We start from the raw sequence: 22907 nt of genomic DNA on the forward strand, positions 1-22907 counted from the left end.
GGGTCCCGGGTCCGGGTGAGGCCGTGGGCCCCTGGATCCGGGTGAGGCCACGCGACCCTGGGTCTGGGAGAGGCCACGCGCCCCTGGGTCCGGGTGAGGCCACGTGCCCCTGGGTCCGGGGGAAGCTAGAACCCGGGTCCGGGCGAAGCCGTGTGCCCCTGGATCCGGGTGAGGCTGGGTCCCAGGCCCGGGAGAGGCCACGCGCCCCTGGGTTCGGGTGAGGCCATGCGCCCCTGGGTCTAGGTGAAGCTGAATCCTGGGTCTGGGCGAGGCCGTGTGCCCCTGGATCTGGGTGAGGCTGGGTCCCGGGTCCAGGTGAGGCCGTGGGCCCCTGGATCCGGGTGAGCCTGGCCCCGGGTCCGGGTGAGGCCGTGGGCCCCTGGATCCGGGTGAGCCTGGCCCCGGGTCCGGGTGAGGCCGTGGGCCCCTGGATCCGGGTGAGGCCACGCGACCCTGGGTCTGGGAGAGGCCACGCACCCCTGGGTCCGGGTGAGGCCACGTGCCCCTGGGTCCGGGGGAAGCTAGATCCCGGGTCCGGGCGAGGCTGTGTGCCCCTGGATCCGGGTGAGGCTGGGTCCCAGGCCCGGGAGAGGCCACGCACCCCTGGGTCCGGGTGAGGCCATGCGCCCCTGGGTCCAGGTGAAGCTGAATCCTGGGTCTGGGCGAGGCCGTGTGCCCCTGGATCCGGGTGAGGCTGGGTCCCGGCTCCGGGTGAGACCGTGGGCCCCTGGATCCGGGTGAGCCTGGGTCCCGGGTCCGGGTGAGGCCGTGGGCCCCTGGATCCGGGTGAGCCTGGCCCCGGGTCCGGGTGAGGCCGTGGACCCCTGGATCCGGGTGAGCCTGGGTCCTGGGTCCGGGTGAGGCCGTGGGCCCCTGGATCCGGGTGAGGCCACGCGACCCTGGGTCTGGGAGAGGCCACGCGCCCCTGGTTCCAGGTGAGGCCACGTGCCCCTGGGTCCGGGGGAAGCTAGATCCCGGGTTCAGGCGAGGCCGTGTGCCCCTGGATCCGGGTGAGGCTGGGTTCAGGGTCCGGGTGAGGCCGTGGGCCCCTGGATCCGGGTGAGCCTGGTCCCGGGTCCGGGTGAGGCCGTGGGCCCCTGGATCCGGGTGAGCCTGGGTCCCGGGTCCGGGTGAGGCCGTGGGCCCCTGGATCCGGGTGAGCCTGGCTCCCGGGTCCGGGTGAGGCCGTGGGCCCCTGGATCCGGGTGAGGCTGGATCCCGGGCCTGGGAGAGGCCACGCGCCCCTGGGTCCGGGTGAGGCCATGTGCCCCTGGGTCCGGGTGAAGCTGAATCCTGGGTCTGGGCGAGGCCGTGTGCCCCTGGATCCGGGTGAGGCTGGGTCCCGGGTCCGGGTGAGGCCGTGGGCACCTGGATCCGGGTGTAGCCGTGCCCCTGGGTCTGGCCAAGACCAAACCAGAGGTAGTCGGACCTGCATTACCACCATTTGTCCACCATCCAGAGCTGAGGGGTCAGTGCCGACATGTACTCATAAGGAACTGGTGGACATTGATATTGGGTCTCAAAAGAACTGTTGGTCCAGAAAGAAACTCACTACAGACTGATTCATTTGCCTGTCAGCATAACTATTATTGCTCGTCGCACATTCAATTCTTATAAGTATATCTCTAGTGACACATGATTTCGCTCATCTAGGGGAAATGATGAACAACATAGACTGATGAACAAGAACAGAACCAGAAACAAGGAGGCATCGATCGGACTATCGGGCCTCAGAGGGAGGATAGGGGAGGGTGAGGGGAGGGGGGAGAGATCAACCAAAGGTCTTGTGTGCATGCATATAAGCCTAACCAATGGTTAAGTTCAACAGGGGGTTGGGGCATCCATGGGGAGGGGTGTGGGATGGGAATGGGGGGATGAGGACAAATATGTGACACCTTAATCAATAAAGAAATTTAAAAAAAATCATACACATATAGATGAGATCAGTGCGGGGGGGAGGTAAGGGCAGAGGGTGGGGTGGGAACTGGGTGGAGGGGATAAAAGAGGAACAAATGTAATAATCTGAACAATAAAGATTTATTAGAAAAAAAAAGAATTATGAATTTATTAGGTCACCTGGAAACCAGATGGCTGAGGCCCAAAATGGTGCCAGCACCCAGGGGTGGGAAGTCAAAGATTTTAAAGGACTATAGGCTTTTCAGTAGTGAATTCTTTGGGTGGGTCTGGATCCTGGACAAGTCCGGAGGGGAAAGTTACTGGTTTCAGCAAATGGAATGTGGTCTAAGCAAAAAGGAATGGTGATTGTGAAATGATCTCAAGGTCAGCTTCCCAGGGGAGGGAATATCCATTCAATTATTTGATCAGACCTAACACCTATGAGGTAGGTATAACCATTCTTCCCATCTTATACATGAGGAAAATGAGTCGCAGACAAGGCAAGTTGTTGGCCCAAAGTTTCGTAGCAAAGCTAGGATTGGAATGGAGGCAGACTCCATCCAAAACCATGGCATTGGACCTCCCTGACAAAACCACTGATGCTTTTCTGTGTCCACCACTCAGCTTTACTCTGCTGTATTACAAGAAGTACCAGAGTAAAGAGCCTCTGACCAGCTCTGTGCACACCAATGTGAAAGGTATAGCGGAGGTGAGAGAGAAGATTCTGAAGAACGGAAAGGAGGACGAGGTGAAAAGAGTCTTGGACACAGCAGATTACACCTTCCCCCTGCAGGTGAGCACTGGTCAGCATCCTCCCAGGATGCATCCCTGCTCACTGTCACCAGGGCCTTGTGCCCTTCCCCCTGCCCCCAGCCCTGGGACCTAGAGCCTTACTCCAGAAAAAGACTGGCCCTATTTAAAAAGCTCTGTGAAAATACTAACGGAGAAAACCTAAAAATTGCAAAACTGGGTCAGATCTAACTGCTCAAAGGAGATGATTCTTAGCTTTATCAAGTCCTCCAGGGCTTCTCAAAATAGCTGTGTGTCCTGGTGCATTTAAAACACCACTGGATTCACTCACACTTTGAGTTGCACACCGCTCTTTAGGAGCAGGGCCATGGAGTCAGCAAGGTCTGCCTACATTCAGAAGGACAAAGAACTCCCTGCCTGGAGAGGACCAGCCCTTCTGTATTGTTTGTGTGGCACTTTGTCAACAAAATGACTCCAGGAAAACACTCTTGGGTGTTCAAGGAAGGATACAAAGGACAAAGAAAGAAAGAAAGGGTGTGGACCATACAGAAGGGGCATTTGGGTGCCTAAATTTGCAAGAAAAGAAAATGAAATTAGAATTGTCAAAATGGAGAAGTCGAAGGTGACTCGAACAGATGGGGGGTTGGAGAGACTAAAGGGCCTCTGGAAGCTGGACAGCTTTGCAAAACCATAAAACCTAAGCTGCTATCTGTTTGTTGTAACCGTGGGTCATTAAATTCTCCTGCTATTTCCCAGGTGGTGGGGTGCCCTATTGCCCTTTTATTAAAGTCCTAGATAATCTGCACAGCACTCTGATGAAGCCAACAAACACCCCAGTTCTGCCTCCCTGGGCCTCCTGAGTTTCAATTTAATGGGCTTTTCCTGGGAAGCTGGGATGGAAAAGGAATCCTCAAACAGTTTCCATGTGCCTTTGCTCTCTCTCGGCTCAGCAGGGCGGCTCATCCAGCTTTTATATTAAGCCCTCCATGTAGTCCCAAGTTTGCTCCTGGCCCCTGATTTCCAGACTGAAGTTTAGCAGAGTGGAAGGGTTCGTCGCCCCCAGGCACTTAGCAAGCTGGATAATTAAGATTAAACAGTTCTGTTCTCAAAGGCTTTGCATTGAACTTCTCTTCTCTTCTCCGCAGGATAACTCCTTCTTTGTGATGACAAACTTTCTCGAGACGAAGGACCAGGTGCAGGGGTTGTGTCCAGAGGTAAGGAAGGGATCCAGAGTAGTTAGACTGGCCATAAGAGTTCTGGAGGAGACACAGGAAGAGAAAGGGCGGGAGAATGTGGGATTGAGATCTGATGTGTCTTCCAGCTGGCAAACATTCCTGAGCCTCCTCTGTTGAGTGTGGGTCTGGGCAGTGTCGGAAGACACTGCAGTTCTCTCTCTGGAGCCGCCCCATCTTGGCCTGTCCCCTGTCTCCAGCTCAGGTACTAGGCGCCTGTGCAGGCGAGAGGCCAGCTTCCTCTGTCGCTCCCTCCCCCATGGCTCCTGACAACATTGATCTTTGGCATTTGTGCGGCATTTCACATTTCAGTGGAGCCTCACAAATTTAGGAGGGTAATGGCATTCCCAGCCCCGTTTTACAGGTCAGACGCAAATCAGAGAGGTTAGTTGATCTCCTCTAGGTCACCCAGCTTCCTGGAGGCAGAGTCCTGCTTAGAATTCAGGCGTTCTCCTGCCTTTGCCCACTCAGGTAATGTCTGTGCTTTACCAGGGACCATCCCAGCACCTAGGGGCACAGCACTGGGATGCTATCGAGCAGGTCTCCTGCCTGTGGGAGGACCAGCCTTGCCTGTGGATCTTGCTCATCAGCCCACGCAGGTGACAAGGTCTGAGTGTCTGAGAGCTCGGGGTAGATGTGCTCTCTCCTATGACAGTCTTCGCTGTCGTGTCCACCTAAACCTGGAACCAGGCTAACATTCCCGTGGATCTGTATCAATAATGCTCATCTCATCTTCACAGCAACCACTTCAGGCAGACCTGTTCACCCCCCTTTTACAGAGGAGGAAACTGAGGCTGAGAGAGGTGCAGTGACTGGACCAGTGTCATGCAGCTAGACAATGGCGCAGAGGTCCTGTTGAGTCTCTATAAAAGCCACGCACTGCACAGGAGATAATGAGCAGCGGCGATTTTCTTAGCGGCTGTGTCACCTCCTGGTCTCCCTAAGACTGGCCAGTGAACCTGCTCCCGAGGAAATGAGAAGTTGAATACAGAAGCCCAGTCATCACATTTCTCTTTTCCTTCTTCTGTCCTCCGCTATCAGTCCTGAGACCTCATTTTCTCAGGCCAGGAGACAGGGCCGGCTGGCGCCCCTTATTTCCACATTTGCTGCTGAGCCTTCATGCCATTTGCTTCATTCAGTTCTGCAGCCACAGAGCTGCTTGGACCAGGCCTCTGGCTCTGCACACTGAGGGCTGTCCCTGCCAGTGACCCCAGGATGCCCTGACTTCCATGTTTTTGATTTTTATTTATTTTTAGTTTTTATTGAGATATAATTCATATACCACTAAACCCACCACTTTATTTTATTTTTAAATATATTTTTATTGAGTTCAGGAATGAGAGAGAGAAATGACCATCAATTGATTAGCTGCTTCCTGCATGCCCCACACTGGGGATTGAGCCCATAACCCAGGCATGTGCCCTGACTGGGAATCCAACCATGACCTCCAGGTTCATAGATTGATGCTCCACAACTGAGCCATGCCGGCCAGGCAAAAACCTGCCATTTTAAAGTGTACAGCCCTAGCTGGTTTGGCCCAGTGGATAGAGCATCGGCCTGCAAACTGAAGGGTCCCAGGTTCGATTCCTGCCAAGGGCACATGCCCGTGTTGCGGGCTCGATCTCCAGTAGGGGGTGCGCAGGAGGCATCCAATCAATGATTCTCTCCTATCATTGATGTTTTTATCTCTCTCTCTCCCTCTCCCTTCCTCTCTGTAGTCAATATAGAAATATATATATATTTTAAAAACACTGCTAAAAATAAATAAATAAATAAAGTGTACAATTCAGTGGTTTAGTACATTCAAAACATTGTACAACTATCACCATTTTAGAACATTTTCCTCACCATAAAAAGAAACCTCATACTCATTAGCAGTCTCTCCCCATTCCCCCTTCCCCCGCCCCTGGCAACCACTGATCTCTATGGATTTGCCTATTCTGGATATTTTACATAAATGAATCCTACAATCTGTGGTCTTTTGTGTCTAACTTCTTTCACTTACTACACCGTTTTCTTTCTTTTAAAAAAAATATATTTTATTGAGAAACCAAGATGGCGGCATAGTTAAACACCTAAACTGCAGTCTCGCACAACTATTTCAAAAATACAACTAAAAGACAAAACGGACATCATCCAGAACCACAGGAAAGCTGGCTGACTGGAAATTCTACAACTAGAAGGAAAGAGAAAACCACAAGGAAAATCAGAGGAGCTGTAAAAGCCTGAGGTATGGAGACACGGGCGTGCACGTGCAGAGAGGATGGAGCCGGAGAGGACGGGGCAGCTGAGTGCCTGGCTGGCGTTCTCTAGCGGGAAGGAGATAAAAGCTCCGGACTGCACTGAACCCCAGTTCCTACTGCACTGAACCCCATTTCCGGGCGAGACCCTGGGGACCCAGGCTCATACTGGGGGAATCTGGGCTGTAAGGCGGAAACTCAGGGGAGCGGCGAAAGGCAGAGCTCTGGAGGCGCGCACGTGAATACGCGCAGAGGAGGGACTGTTGACTGTGCCACTGAATTGCCCTAGCGGGAAGGAGACAAAAGCTCCGGACTGCACTGAACCCCAGTTCCAGGCGAGAATCTGGGAATCCAGATTCATTGGGGGAGAGACTGGACTGTTTGGCAGCGGGCGAAACTTGAGGGTGCCTTTCTCTCAGAGGTGCTTGCAGTGAGTACCCAGGGACACTGAGACCCAGGAACCTCATAGGGCGAGGCTGACAGGAAGCCAAGGCTGTCTACTCCACCCTGAGACTCCGCCCCATCCAGCTGAGCCCAGAGGCTTTTCCAATTTTGCAAGTCTAGTCGAATAAGGCTGTCTCCCGGAGTAGACACAGCTGATCCTCACAGCCAATTGGCCTGGAGGTCAACTCCTCCCACTGATACCAACAACAATCAAGACTTAACTACAACAAGGCTGTACACACAGTCCACAAAGGGGTGCACCAAGAGTGTCCACCTCAGGTAACTGGGGAGGCTGAGCCACTGGCCCATATAGGACTCCTAGCACACAAAGCTACCCTACCAACCTGGGAAGCAGCAAAAATGTTGAGACAAAGAAACAGATCACAAACCAAAGAAATGGAGAAAAACAAATGACTGGAGATAGAGTTCAAAACCACAGTTATAAGGTTTTTCAAGAATTTCCTAGAAAAGGCCGATACATTTAGTGAGACCCTCGAGGATATGAGAGAGACCCTCGAGGATATGGAAAAGGACCAACTAGAAATTAAACATACACTGACTGAAATAAAAAATATTATACAGACACCCAACAACAAACTAGAGGAACGCAAGAATCAAGTCAAAGATTTGAAATACAAAGAAGCAAAAATCACTCAACTGGAAAAGCTAAAGGAAAAAAGAATCCAAAAATTTGAAGATAGTGTAAGAAGCCTCTGGGACAACTTCAAGCGTACCAACATCAGAATTATGGGGGTGCCAGAAGAAAAGAGAGAGCAAGATACTGAAAGCCTATTTGAAGAAATAATGACAGAAAACTTCCCCCATCTGGTGAAAGAAATAGACTTACAAGTCCAGGAAGCACACAGAACCCCAAACAAAAGGAATCCAAAGAGGACCACACCAAGACACATCATAATTAAAATGCCAAGGGCAAAAGACAAAGAGAGAATATTAAAAGCAGCAAGAGAAAAACAGTTAATTACCTACAAGGGAGCACCCATACGATTGTCAGCTGATTTCTCCACAGAAACTATGCAGGCCAGACGGAAGTGGCAAGAAATAGTCAAAGTGATGAATAGCAAGAACCTACAACCAAGGGTACTCTACCCAGCCAAGCTGACATTCAGAATTGAAGGTCAGCTAAAGAGCTTCACAGATAAGAAAAAGCTAAAGGAGGTCATCAACACCAAACCAGTATTATATGAAATGCTGTAAGGTATTCTCTAAGAAGAGGAAGAAGAAAAAAAAGTAAAGATAAAAATTATGAACAACAAATACATATCTATCAACAAGTGAATCTAAAAATCAAGTGAATTAAAAATCTGATGTACAGAATAAACTGGTGAATATAAAAGAATCAGGGACATAGAAAGGGAGTGGACTGACAACTCTCGGGGGAAAGGGGTGTTGGGGGGTGCGGGAAGAGACTGGACAAAAATCGTACAACTATGGATGAGGACAGTGGGGGGGGGAGGTAAGGGAAGAGGGTGGGATGGGAACCGGGTGGAGGGGAGCTATGGAGGGAAGAAAGAGGAACAACTGTAATAATCTGAACAATAAAGATTTGTTAAATTAAAAAATATATATATTTTATTGATTTTTTACAGAGAGGAAGGGAGAGGGATAGAGAGTTAGAAACATCAATGAGAGAGAAACATTGATCAGCTGCCTCCTGCACACCCCTCACTGGGGATGTGCTTGCAACCAAGGTACATGACCTTGACCGGAATCAAACCTGGGACCCTTCAGTCCGCAGGCTAATGCTCTATCCACCGAGCCAAACCAGCTAGGGATACTACACCATTTTCAAGATTTGCCAATGTTGTAGCATGAGCCAGTAGCATTTAATTCCTTTTCATGGTTGAATAATATTCCACTGTATAAATGTACTACATTTTATCTGTCCACTCAGTAGTTAATGAATATTTGGGTTGTTTCCACTTTTTTTGGCTATTATGACTTGCTGTGTCCATCTGTGTACAAGTTTTTGTGTGGACACAGGACAGCTGCTTTTCCATATCTTAGGGGCACTCGATACTCACTCCTCGCTACCCTGTCCTTCTCTTGGCAGTACCCTACCAACAGGACACTCTGTTCCTCTGACCGGGATTGTATAAAGGGATTGTCGGAACCGCTGAGAAAAGGTACGTTCTGTCTCTTTTTGGGACCATGGGGATGAATGGTCTGGCATCCTGGTGACATTCGCAGTGTCCTGAAGTTGAGATCTTTAACTCTGGCTCTCAGCAGACCATGGGTGGGTCTGTGTCTGCCCCGTGCCTTGGCTGTGCCCTCAGAGGACCAGCTGCTGATGTGAATGTGATGTTAATTCCCCAGTGAGGAGAAGAGCTCCTAAAAAAACTTGCAAAATTAGCACCTTCAGGGTTCTAAAAATCAAGTGGCTTATAGTATAATCTGAGTATTCTAAGCTTTCTGTCTTGAATTTCCACAAAGGTTCAGGAGCTTGAACTTGTACCCCTATGACACCTGGGGACCATACATGAATTAACCTGCAGAATTTCCTTCTCCTATTTTGTTGTTTTTAATATATTTTTTAATTGATTTCAGAGAGAGAGAGAGAGAGAGAGAAACATCAATGATGAGAGAAATCATTGATCCGCTGCCTCCTGCACACCCCACACTGGGGATTGAACCCACAACCGAAGCATGTGCCCTGACCAGGAATCCAACCCTGACCCCCTGGTTCATAGGTCAATACTCAACCACTGAGCTATGACAGCCAGGCTCCATGTTTCCTGTTTTAACTGAAAGGGCACATGACAATAAAGTTACCACATAAAAGAATAAAAAGAAAAAGTATCAGTGGTTATAAAACACACACTAAGGGCCTATGAATGTTGCATTCTTATTCCATGATACATATGTGTCTGAGTTGGTATAGAGCTCATTTTAACATTACTTGCTATTTAACTCTGCCCTCGGGAATCTTTAACTGATCCTGATGCTCCAGGAAGCTGTGCCGTGGTTGTTGTTTTTCTGTTGTTTTGTTTTGTTTTGAATCCTCACCTGAGGATATTTTTCCAATGATTTTTAGGAAGTGGAAGGGAGTCAGGGAGGGGCAGAGGAAGAGAGAAAGAAAAAGAAACATCAATATGAGACACATCAATCAGTTGCCCTTGACTGGGAATCAAACCCACAACCTTTCAGTGCACGGGCCGATGCTCTAACCATTGAACCACTGACCAAGGCAAGATGTGCCATGTTTATTCTGCGACTTTGTACATCCCTGACACATGCTGTACACTCCTCCAGGGACTCACATGCCAAATAAGAAGCCAAGTTCGAGTCCATGTCCCAGTTGAGAGAATACACCCTGTCAGGCTCCCCTCTCAGGCATCTTTCTTTCAAAGAAGCCAAACAAGCCAACAGCATCCATGGTCTTCCTATGTTCTCTCTACCGTTCGATGTGTTGCTTGGTCAGCTTAATAAGCTTGTGGTTCAGTCGGGGTTTCATGGAAACTGAAACTGCTTGGGCTGAAAAGCATGGTCTCTTGCTTGGGTTGAGAGTTTCCTCCCACAGTTCTTTCACACGTCTGCTTCTGTGATCCCTTGACCCCGCAGGAATCCAGACCGGAAAGTGTATAGAGTATAATCAGAGGTACAATACCTGTGAAGTCTCTGCCTGGTGTCCCACCGAGACAACGGAAGAGCCCCCCCGGTAAGTTGCAGGGTGGGGACTGACCCGTGGCCCTCGGCAGTGAGTAGGTGCGGCCTTGCCAGGCACTGATCTAGCTTCTCTTCTCATGGCAGTCCCACAACATCCTGGGTCCTACTGGCTTGGGGACTCCATGCCAGGCACACTGGTGGTCTCTGGGAGGGCCACGCTACTTAAAATATTGAAATAATTCTGTACTGACCGGTAAATAGCTACTTTCCTGAACACCCTGGGGTGCCCCTGCCTCTTTTCTGTGCCAGCATGTTCCAGGACACCTCCAGACCCTACTCCAGTGCTACAGCAGGGTCCATTCTGACTTGTCAGTGTCCATACTCAGGGATTAAGGATGGGGAGGTGACAGGGAGGGAAGAAAGAAAAAAAGGAAGGAAGGGGAAAGGAAGGAAAAGAAATGGAAGGGAGGCAGAGACAGAAAGTTTTCTTAAATAATCACAGTGAAAGCCTGGCCGGCATGCCTCAGTGGTTGAGGGTCGACCTATGAACCAGGAGGTCAAGGTTCAATTCCTGGTCAGGGCACATGCCCCAGTTGTAGGCTTGATCCACAGTAGGGGACATGCTGGAGGCAGCTGAATAATGATTCTCTCTCATCATTGATGTTTCCCTTTCTCCCTCTCCCTCCCTATCTGAGGTCAATAAAAATGTATATATATTTTAAAATATGATCACAGTGACAGATTTGGTGGTCCCTGTAGTGACTCTTCTCTTTAAAAAAAAAAGTTTTAATTGATTTTTTTTCTTTTAGACAAAGGAAGGGAAAGGGAGAGTTAGAAATATCCATGAGAAAGAAACATCACACTGATTGGCTGACTCCTGCATGCCTACTACTGGGGATCAAGCCTACAACCCAGGCATGTGCCCTTACCCGTAATTGAACTGGTGACCTCTTGGTGTATGGGATTGATGCTCAACCACTGAGCCACACTAGCTGGGCAGTGACTTCTCTTTAATATACAAGGTCAGTCCAGAGGCAGAACTCGATTTAAATCTCAGAAACCACAGGGACTGATGCATTTCAGCAGAGAATAGAGACACCTAGATTCAAATTCTGACTCTAACGCATCTTTGCTATGTGACCTTGGGCAAGTTGCTTAACCTCTCTGAACTTTAATTTCCTCCTTTGTAAGTTGATGATAATAATTGCACCTACCTCAGTGGGCTAATGAGAGAATTAAGTGAGATACTCGTATCATGATTGCAAAGTGAGCCCAGTGCCTGGCATATAGTAAGTGCTCAATAACACAAACACACACACACACACACACTGTCTGCCCATAGAGGTTTCGTGGTTCTATACTAGCAGTGTCCATGGAACTTTCCATAATGATGGAAATGTTCTCTTTCTGTGCTGTCTGATATGGTGACCACATGTGGCTATTGAGCACTTGAAATGTGGCTACTACAATTTAGCCACTGATTTTAATTTAATTTACATGTAATTAATCACACTTGCCTAGGGGATATTGGACTATCCTGGACAGCACAGCATTAGACAAATGTGACTCAGGATCACACCATCAGAACCTGTGGGGCAAAGAGTTCCCCAAACTAACTTTTTACAAGGTCCAGGAAAAGGTTCCCAATATTAGAGTAGGAAGCACTAGACAGTGTCAACCTGTCCTGCCTCAATCAGTTAATGGCACCACTCAGGTTCATTTCTAGGTCAAGGAAGATTCATTGTCAAAGAAGGAATTGCTCAGGGACATTAGCCTACACCCAGGTCATCCCGGTTCAAGGCAAGGGGCCTCTTGGTTGTCTATGATTTTCAGTCCTGGCTCTGCCACCAACTCATTCACCAGATAAATACTGTGCATCTCCAAGCTGCTGCTGCAATTCTACATGACCTTGGGCAAGCAAGTTCCTGAACTTTTTTCCTCATATGTCATATGAGCATGAGTTCTAGAATTACTAAAATGATTTATGTAATCATTCATTCTTTAAACACATCTATGACCATGTAGTAGGTGTTAGATACTTATTCATGTGTAACTATATACAAGAGGCTGTGTTAAATTTTTTTTCCAAAGATATTTTTATTGATTTCAGAGAGGAAAGAGAAAGGGAGAGATAGAAACATCCATGATGAGAGAGAATCATTGATCAGCTGCCTCTACACACCCCACACTGGGGATTGAGCTCACAATCTGGAAATCAAACCATGACCTCCTGGTTCATAGGTCGACGCTCAACCACTGAGCCACACTGGCCGGGTGAGGCTGTACTAAATTTTATGTAAAATACAAAATGATCCAGATAAGGCTATTGCAATCTAATAGAAGAGATAAATATGTGTGCAGAGTTGTAACTCAAGGTAGAAAACTGTTAAGTATCATGAGAGAGGAATAAAGGGCTTTGATCCTTAAAGTTTCAGGATCTTATAGTCCTCTGATTCTAATTAGAGTGTTGCCTAGGAAGCATTGGATCTAGAATGTTCTAAAGGCAAATGGTCCAGCACATAGCAGGCATTTGTCATAAATAAGATTTCCTTTTGTGCAAGTGACAGATACACAATTTAAACTGCCTTCAGAAAAAGAGTGTTACTTTCTGGCTGTATTTTTGACTCCTGACAATGAGAAGTCCAGAAGTATGGCTTCAAGTAAAACTTGTTACACGCTTCAAATGATGTCATTAAGATTCTCTCTCTTCCTCCCCTGAAGTTATTCTTTCTTCCATTTTAGCTCTCTTCACGCTGTGGTGTGGGGGAACTCCAGGTTTTTACTGTCCTTACTACTAACAGTTCAAAAGAAAATTACTCCCTCCCCGACTCCCCACTCCCCCCCCCCCCCTCCATGGTTCCTACAAAAGCCCTGGAATGTTCTCATTGGCCCAGGTCACATGACAATATGAACCTATCACTGTGGCCAAGGAGATTGGATTACACTGTTTGGCAGCTCTGGGTCACTTGCACACTCCAGGAGCTGTAGGGATGAGCAGGACATGGACTCATCCCCACCCAGCCCTCTGAGCTGAGAGTGGAAGAGACCTGGCTTCCTTAAAGGGAGAGAACTGAAGGGCTACTGACAGAGGGGGAATGGATGCTGAACAGGCAAAAATTAGACTGTCGCAAATAAAGCCAAAGTTGGGCTCTGCAAATCCTTTAATAAAAAGCAGATCGTTCTTGGTGCCCTCTTCCAATTCTCTCCACCCCGTACTTAATTTTATTTTTAATCCTCACCGGAGGATATTTTTCCATTGATTTTTAGAGAGAGTGGAAGAGAGAGGGAAAGACAGAGAGAAATATTGATGTGAGAGAAACACATTGATTGGTTGCCTCCCACACACACCCTGACCAGGGCCTGGGCAGGGGAGAAGCCTGAAACCGAGGTATGGTGCCCTTGACTGAAATCGAACTCAGGACCCTTTGGTCTGCAGGCTGACCCTCTATCCACTGAGCCATACCCACTAGGGCCCAGCTGCACCTTTTTAATCCACATCCAGTTCTCTCCATCTTTAACAGACTGCTAACTGCATAAGTACAAAAACCTTAACTCTCTTGTTCATCACTATATCCCCAACACCCAGTCTCATGCTCAGTCCAATAATTATTTGTCAAATAAATAGATAGAAGGATGGTGTGTAGACCTTCCTGCAGTCTAGAATTTGGGCTCCTCTAACTCACGCAGAATTCCATGCTACACAGGGCCTCTAGGAGAATGACTGACAGAATCAACTATGTGTGTGGTGCTGTGCTGAAGGCTGGGGAAGTCAAGATAAGAAAATTATGGTCCCAGCCCTCCAGGAACACCAGCCTTTTGGGAAAGATATAAGAGAAGTATGATGGAGTTGGCTTGTACTGCCTCTGAGCCAATTATGCGCATCCCTTCCCAACTCCAAGTTCAATGATGTCCCATTGGTAGCCTGAAATCAGATATGGTGGGAGTATTATACCACAATAATCAATAAATGCTACACATCAGAGCTTTTTGTTGTTGTTTTTTCCTGAAGAGTGGGTTGCTTTATCAGCACACCATGGCATATACCTAAACATATAATTATATCAGACTGTGAGAACTGCCATGGGGTCTCTTCTCCCAATAAGAAGGAAGAAATTCTTACTGGAGACGATGAGACTTTTAGAACATTTTGCCAACTAGATTGCATTTCTCTTCACTAATTGCAATGACCCAAGCAAGAGACCGGAAGCCGCTGGTCCCACTGGCCCGCTGCCTCCCTCTGTCCCTGTAGTCATTGATCTCCATTGTGGCATATCTCTCACTCAGGCCTGCGCTCTTGAACAGTGCTGAAAACTTCACTGTGTTCATCAAGAATAATATCGACTTCCCGGTTAACAATTACTCCACGTAAGTGCCCAGAGTGTCTGGCCATATTGTTGTCTACTGCTGTGTAACAAATTACCCAAAGAGTTAGAAGCTTAAAACAACAAACATCTATTACCTTACACAGTTTCTGTGGACCGGGAATCTGGGAAAGACTTGCCTGGGTGGTTCCGGCTCGGGGCCTCTCAGGTTGCAGCTGAGCTGTCAATGAGGCTGGAGTCACTCCAGGTTTGACTGGGATTGGAGAATCCAAGCTCACTCCTGTGGTTGTTGGCAGGAGGGCTCAGTTCCTAGCATGTGGGCCTCTCCCTGGCACTGCCTGAGAGTTCTTAGGACACAGCCGCTGGCTTCCCCCAGAGCAAATGATCCAAGAGAGACAGAGGGCAAGCAAGCAAGACAGTAACCAAGATGGAAGTCACAGTCTTTTATAACCTAACCTTGGAAGTGACTCACCATCACTTCTGCCATATGCTACTGGTCACAGACCAATCCTGCTACTATGTGGGAGGGGACTACACAGGGGTATAAATACACAGAGGTGGGGACCACTGGGGGCCCTCATGGAGCCCAGTCACCACACTGGCTCATTCCTATGCAAGCTTTCAATGGAGGTGTTTGTTTGCTTTTCATTATGTGCAGGAGAAACATCTTGCCAAACTTAAACATCACTTGCACCTTTCACAAGACTCAGAATCCACAGTGTCCTATTTTCCGACTAGGAGATATCTTCCGAGAAACAGGAGATGACTTTTCAGAAGTGGCAATTAAGGTTGGTGGTGCCTTCGTACCATGAGGTTTGTGGGGGAAGTTGTGTCAGGGGAATGGAAGATGTCAAATGGCCAAGGAGCTGAGCCACTGGGTCTTAATAATATGATTCCCTTTATTGAGCATTTAGTAAATCCATCCATGATGCCAAGTACTTTCACAACAATCCTAGGCATGAGTTACTTGGTACATTAATTTCCTGAGGCTGCTATAATAAGTGACCACAACTTGGTGGGTTAAAATTTTTTACTTACTTACTTACTTACTTATTTATTTATTTATTTATTTATTTATTTATTGGAGAGAGATGGAGAGAGAGAGAGAGAGAGAGAGAGAGAGAGAGATTGATTTGCTGCTCCACTTATTTACGTATTCACTGGTAGATTCTTGTACGTGCCCTTGCCATCTTTTTAATTGTCTGTTTTGATTACAGCTATGCCAGTGGGGTGAAGTATCTCATTGTGATTTTGATTTGCATTTCCCTAGTGACTAGAGATATTGAACACCTTACATATCCTTATTGAGCATTTGTGTACCTTCTTTGTAGAAATGTCTACTCAAATTTTGGTGTATTGGGACAACACTCTAACCAACTGAGCCACCCAGGCAGGGCAACACACATTTTTTTACACTCTGGAGATCAGAAGTCCAAAGTCAGTTTTACTGGGGAAAATCAGGTTAGCAACAGGGTGAGGCTCCCACCAAAGGCTCCAGGGGAGAATCCATTTCCTTGCCTCTTCCACCTCCAGAGCAAAATTCCTTGCACTTCCTGGCTCTTTGGATGATGAATGACAAAAGCATTAGATAGTCACTATAATATGTAGAGTGCTTGGTTTAGTGCCTGGCAATATATAACAACTGTGATTGTTCTGTATTATTTCTCCTTTCTCCAAGTCAGAGGCTGCCAATTCCACATCGCTGTATCCCTAGCTTCTAGCATACTGTCTCGAAATGCCATATTTCATGATTCAAAGATATTTTTTCACATTTTAATAGTTCTGAAATCAGAAAGTGCTTTCAATTTATGGAGTCTCACGTTTTAATTGACAGCATTTTCTTCTTAGAGGAAGATAAAAAAAACTAGAGGCCTGGTGCACAAAATTTGTGCATGGGGGGGAGGGAATGATGTTCCTCAGCCTAGCCTGCACCCTCTCCAATCTGGATCCCACCGGCCTACACAATCGGACATCCCTCTCACAATCCAGGACTGCTGGCTCCCAACTGCTCACCTGCCTGCCTACCTGATTGCCCCTAACCACCTCTGCCTGCCAGCCTGATCACGCCCTAACCACTCCCCTGCCAACCTGATTGATGCCTAACTGCTCCCCTGCAGCCCGATTGCCCCTAACTGCCCTCCCCTGCTGGCCTAGTCACCCCCTAACTGCCTTCCCCTGCCGGCCTGGTCACCCCTAACTGAACTTCCCTGCAGGCCTGGTTGTCCCCAACTGCCCTCCCCTGCTGGCCCGGTCACCCCCACTGCCCTCCCCTGCAGGCCTGGTAACCCCAACTACTCTCCCCTGCAGGCCTTGTCTCTCCCAACTGCCCTCCCTTGCAGGCCTGGTTGCCCCTAACTGTCCTCCCATGCTGGCCCAGTCACCCCTAACTGCCCTCCCCTGACGACCTGGTTGTGCCTAACTGCTCTCTCCTGCCAGCCTGGTCACCCCCAACTGCCCTCCCCTGCAGGCCTGGTCGCTCCCAACTGCCCTCCCCTGCTGGCCCAGTCACCCCCACTGCCCTCCCCTGCAGGCCTGGTCACCCCAACTGCTCTCCCCTGCAGGGCTTGTCTCTCCCAACTGCCTTCCCCTGCTGGCCCAGTCACCCCTAACTGCCCTCCTCTGATGACCTGGTTGTCCCTAACTGCTCTCTCTTGCCATCCTGGTCCCCCCCAACTGCCCTTCCCTGCAGGCCTGGTCCCCCCCCAACTGCCCTCCCCTGCAGGCCTTGTCCCTCCCAATTGCCCTCCCCTGCAGGCCTGGTTCACCCCAACTGCCCTCCCCTGCATGCCTGGTCGCCCCCAACTGCCCTCCCATGCAGGCTTGGTCCCCCCAATTGCCCTTCCCTGCTGCCTGATCACCCACAACTGCTCTCCCAGCCAGCCATCTTGTGTCCACATGGGGGCGGACATCTTTGACCACATGGGGGTGGCCATCTTGTGTGTTGGAGTGATGGTCAATTTGCATATTTACCTCTTTATTATATAGGACTATGTCTTAAAGGCAATAGTGTCTAAGATTCAGTGAAGTAAGATTCAATAAAATATGATAGTCAGTGCTCAAAATATGTTTGTAGAAAAGAAGTACAAGAGATTCCTTAGATCAGCGGTTCTCAACCGGTGGGTCGCAACACCTTTGGGAGTCGAACGTCCTTTTCACAGGGGTCACCTAAGACATTCTGCATATCAGATATTTACATTACGATTTATAACAGTAGCAAAATTATAGTTATGAAGTAGCAACAAAAATAATTTTATGGTTGAGGGTCACCACAACATGAGAAACTGTATTAAAGGGTCGCGGCATTAGGAAGGTTAAGAACCACTGCCTTGGATATTCAGAGGAGAAAAAGATCACCTTGAATTGAGGTTGGGGTGGCTTAAGAAGCATGTAAGTCCTTTCCTTCAGTGATCATCACTATGCAGGGAGATGTCTGGTGGCTAGACCGCACACCCAGCAGGACTTAGACATAGCTTCTTGTTGTCTTCCTCAGGGGGGAGTCATGGGCATTGAGATCGAATGGGACTGCAACCTGGACAGTTGGTTCCATCACTGCCGTCCAAAATACAGTTTCCGGCGCCTTGACAAGATATCCAGTGATTCCTTGTATCCTGGCTTCCACTTCAGGTAACAGTGCTTGAGGTCAGACTGGATCCCATTGGCTCCCCAGAGGCCTGCCAGATACAGATCTGGTCCTGGTACCTCTAGGGGTCTCATGGCTTCAGTCCCAACTTACCTTTAGCACCTAGAAAATGCCATTCTTTGTTTTGAGCTCAGCAATATACTTATATGACTTTAAAATGACTTTATCTTGCATTTCATTGTGTTTGGGGTGAGGGTGGTGGGCTTCTGATACTAGCTCATGCTCCATCGTGAAGTCCTTCTAAGAACATCTTTTTTAAATGTTTTTATTGATTTTTAAATTATTATTTTTTTTTTTTACCAAGGAATGGAAAAGAGAAAGATAGAAACATTAATGATGAGAGAGAATCGATTGGCTGCCCCTTGCATGCCGTCAGTGGGGTTGAGCGCATAACCCAGGCATGTGTCCTGTCCAGGAATCAAACCAGGGACCTCTTGGTTCATGGGTTGATGCTCAACCACTGAGCCACACCAAGCTCTAAGAACATCTTAAGGACTCCTGATACCCTGAGCCACATTGCTTCCTCACTGCCATACTGTCTTACCTCGAAGGTTCTTTGCAGGTTCATGTATGCTTCTGGCTTCAGGATGTCAACTCTGTGAACTCACTAGAATCCTGGTTCATTTGGACTTTTCAGCGGGCAGGTGCTGATCTGTTCTTGCTTTGACAGTTCACTCCTCTGCTCCTGACTTTTGCCCAGTGGTGATCCTGTGCCATCCTGACATGATGTCCACGTTTCCTCCTATGTCTGGATAACTTTCTCAGCCTGTTCCTACAACTCTGTCCCAGAACTAATGGTAGCCCTTCAGTGTGAGGTTTACAACACAGTCTCCAAGACTTATCATTGCTTGTGGGAGCCAGGCAGGTGTCTGGGACTGTGGTTATGGATCATCATTTTGTTCCCAGTTCCAGGAACAAAGTAGACTTATGCTGTTCCGTTTTCAGAAAAAGTGTCCAAGTATATCCCTAGAATAATGGTTATACAATATGCCTATGAAGATGGTAGAAAATTGATGCTGGGCCCAGCTGGTGTGGCACAATGATTGAGTATCGACCCATGAACCAAGAGGTTGCTGGTTCTATTCCTGGTCAGGGCACATGCCCATATTGTGGGCTCGGTGCCCAGTGGGGGGCATGCAGTAGGCAGCTCATAGATGATTCTCTCTCATCATTTCTATCTCTCTCTTCCTTCTCCCTCTCCATTCCTCTCTCTCTAAAAATCAACAAAAATATTTTTTTAAAAAAATTAAATAGAAAATTGATATTGGTATTTCTCATATTTTTTATTAATTAAATATATGTTGAAGAAAAATATAGGTTGCTCTAATGGACATATATTTGGAAACAAAAAAGACAGTTACTTTCATAAGCTTATATTCTAACTAGAAGCCCAGTGCACGAAATTCGTGCACGGCAGGGGGTTGTCCCTCAGCCCAGCCTGTACCCTCTCCAATCTGAGACTCCTGGAGGGATGTCTGACTGCCCGTTTAGGCCTGATCCTGGTGGGATCGGGCCTAAACGGGCAGTCGGACATCCCTCTCACAATCCAGGACTGCTGGCTCCCAACTGCTTGCCTGCCTTCCTTCCTGATTGCCCCTAACCGCTTCTGCCTGCCAGCCTGATCACCCCCTAACCACTCCGCTGCCAGCCTGGTTGATGCTTAACTGCTCCCCTGCCAGCCTGTTTGCCCCCAACTTCCCTCCTCTGCCAGCCTGGTCACCCCTAACTGCCTTCTCCTGCAGGGTTGATCACCTCCAACTGCCCTCCCTTGCAAACCTGGTCCCTCTCAACTGCCCTCCCTTGCAGGCCTGGTCCCTCACAACTGCCCTCCCTTGCAGGCCGGGTGCCTCCCAACTGCCCTCTCCTGCTGGCCATCTTGTAGTGGCCATCTTGTGTCCACATGGGGGCAGGATCTTTGACCACATGGAGGCAGCTATATTGTGTGTTGCAGTGATGATCAATCTGTATATTACTCTTTTATTAGATAGGATAGAGGCCTGGTACAGGGGTGGGGGCCAGCTGGTTTGCCCTGAAGGATGTCCCGGATCAGGGTGGGGTTCCCTTGGGGCTTGGGGCGGCCTGAGCGAGAAGCCTGTGGTGGTTTGCAAGCCAGCCACGCACCCTGGCGACCCAAGCTGAGGCCCTGGTATCTGGAATTTATTTTCCTTCTACAATTGAAACTTTGTAGCCTGGAGTGGAGCCAAGCCTGCTGTTCCCTCCGGGGAGGCAGCCATTTCTGTGGCAGTTAATTCACCTTCTACAATTGAAACTTTGTAGCCTTAAGCGGGTGAGCCCGGCCAGGGTGTGCGGAAAGCTTTGCTTCCCCTGTTGCCGCCGGCAACCCTGGCCTGCTCTCTCAAGCTCCATTCTGCCGCCCTTTGTTTGAATTTGTTTACCTTCTATAATTGAAACTTTGTAGCTTGAGTGGAGGCTTAGGCCTGCAACGGCTATGGAAAGCTTGTCTTGCTCTGTTACCTGGGAAACCTTGCTCTGTGTGGCTGTAGCCATCTTGGATTGGGGTTAATTTGCATACTCGCCCTGATTGGCTGGTGGGCGTGGCTTGGCTGGTGGGCGTGGCTTATGTAGTGGAGTGATGGATAATTTGCATATTACCATTTTATTAGAGAGGATTATACTTATAATAATTCTTATATTCATATCCTATCATCTCTAATAAAATGGTAATATGCAAATTAACCATCTGCCTCCCCGGAGGGAACAGCAGGCTTGGCTCCACTCCAGGCTACAAAGTTTCAATTGTAGAAGGAAAATAAATTTTCCTGTACCAGGCCTCTATCCTATCTAATAAAAGAGTAATATGCAGATTGATCATCACTGCAACACACAATATAGCTGCCTCCATGTGGTCAAAGATCCTGCCCCCATGTGGACACAAGATGGCCACTACAAGATGGCCAGCAGGAGAGGGCAGTTGGGAGGCACCCGGCCTGCAAGGGAGGGCAGTTGAGAGGGACCAGGTTTGCAAGGGAGGGCAGTTGGAGGTGATCAACCCTGCAGGAGAGGGCAGTTAGGGGTGACCAGGCTGGCAGAGGAGGGAAGTTGGGGGCAAACAGGCTGGCAGGGGAGCAGTTAAGCATCAACCAGGCTGGCAGAGGAGTGGTTAGGGGGTGATCAGGCTGGCAGGCAGAAGCGGTTAGGGGCAATCAGGAAGGCAGGCAGGCAAGCAGTTGGGAGCCAGCAGTCCTGGATTGTGAGAGGGATGTCCGACTGCCCTTTTAGGCCCGATCCTGGTGGGATCGGGCCTAAAAGGGCAGTCGGACATCCCTCCAGGAGTCCCAGATTGGAGAGGGTACAGGCTGGGCTGAGGGACAACCCCCTGCCGTGCACGAATTTCAAGCACCAGGCTTCTAGTATATAAATACGACAAAAGTATAAGTAAATAAAAACCTCCAACAAGCCAACATCATTAAACATCAGAGAAATGCAAATTCAAACCACAATGAGCTACATCTATACACCTACCAGAATGGCAAAAATTTTAAAAGACCGGCAATTCCAACTGAGTTTCATCCAGGGCTCTGAAACCGGTTCCATGCTTAGGTAACGTTTTGGTCATCCCCTCCTGCTCTACTGAATAGGCTTGAGGCCATTAGCAAGAAGAGAGGATAGGCTCCGTGTTCCCCCCACTGCCCTCACAGGATGTTTCCTTAGCAATCAGCAGAAGCAAGCAGGGCAATATACTGACCAGATGTTAGCAAATGTCCTTCAAGTCACTGAGCTAAGCCTAAGAACATTAGCTCCTGGAGAGATCTGAGCTTTCTGAAGAACTGAGACTGTTATAATATTAATTTTATTTTAGAACACAGTGTTAGAGCATTTGTTGTCTGGAATGAGCACCAGAAGAAATCTCTGGCCAGAAATAATTGTCCAGATCTGATGGGTTATGGATAAGTTCTTTTCAAACAGCCACACAAAAGAGAAGGCAATTCCAGGTTAGTGGTATAGGAGGTAGATGAAAAAACATGTAACTTTCTAAAACACAGTAATTTGAAGAGGTTGACCACATTTCAGAATTTTTGTCTTTTACCAAACGATGTCCATGGCAAAAGTCCTAGGTGAGCTGATGTTCAGGACGTGTAGCTAGGGCAGACCCACACAGAACGCCGGATACACTTCTCTCATTGAGAATGGGTGTGTGTTTTAGTTTCCTGTGCCTGCTGTAACACATGACAACAAACGTGGGGGCTTTAACAACGGAAATGTATTCTCTCCCAGTTCTGGGGGCCAGAAGCCCCAAATCAAGGTGTTAGGAGAGACAAACTCACTCAGAAGTCTCCAGGGGAGGGTCCGTCCCTGCCTCTTCCAGCTTCTGCTGGCTCTAGGCATTCCTTGACCTATGGCTGCATCACTGCAATACCTGCCTCCGTCATACTGGCCTTCTCCTCTGTGTTTGTTTCAACTCTCCCTCTCCTTTCTCTCGTCATTGGACCTAGGGCCACCCTAAATCCAGGCTGATCTCATCTTGAGGTCCTTAATTACACCTGCAGACTCCACTTCAGAGGCACAGGGGTTAGGTACTTGGATGTATCTTTCTGGGGGACTGTTCAACCCATTACAGTGTGCAAAAAACATTCTTGTGCCTGGCCAGTGTGGCTCAGTGATTGAGGGTCAACCCATGAACCAAGAGGTCACCAGTTCAACTGCCAGTAGGGGGCCTGTAGGAGGCAGCCAATTGATGTTTCTCTCTCATTTATGTTTTTATCTCTCTTTATTCTTCTCCCTTCCTTTCTCTCTAAAA

General features: G+C 48.5%; 2 protein-coding genes across 3 annotated transcripts in view; one reads left to right on the forward strand and one right to left on the reverse strand.

Annotated features, from left to right (window-relative positions):
* IFT81 (intraflagellar transport 81) overlaps positions 1-22907 on the reverse strand; it is a 204593-nt gene that overhangs the window by 158768 nt on the left and 22918 nt on the right. The gene's annotated exons all lie outside the window — the stretch shown is intronic.
* P2RX7 (purinergic receptor P2X 7) overlaps positions 1-22907 on the forward strand; it is a gene marked incomplete at its 5' end in the record, with an annotated part of 115170 nt that overhangs the window by 82611 nt on the left and 9652 nt on the right. The window contains 7 exons of one of the 2 annotated variants that reach the window (XM_079762822.1): positions 2521-2689; positions 3792-3860; positions 8634-8706; positions 10142-10238; positions 14471-14551; positions 15167-15296; positions 17999-18132. The exons of the other annotated variant lie outside the window; for it this stretch is intronic. Coding sequence (XP_079618948.1) covers positions 2521-2689; positions 3792-3860; positions 8634-8706; positions 10142-10238; positions 14471-14551; positions 15167-15296; positions 17999-18132 — 753 coding nt within the window. The remainder of the gene's footprint in view (positions 1-2520; positions 2690-3791; positions 3861-8633; positions 8707-10141; positions 10239-14470; positions 14552-15166; positions 15297-17998; positions 18133-22907) is intronic. 2 annotated transcript variants of the gene reach the window in all.

Source organism: Cnephaeus nilssonii (assembly GCF_951640355.1).
Source record: "Cnephaeus nilssonii genome assembly, chromosome: 22".
NCBI lineage: Eukaryota > Metazoa > Chordata > Mammalia > Chiroptera > Vespertilionidae > Cnephaeus > Cnephaeus nilssonii.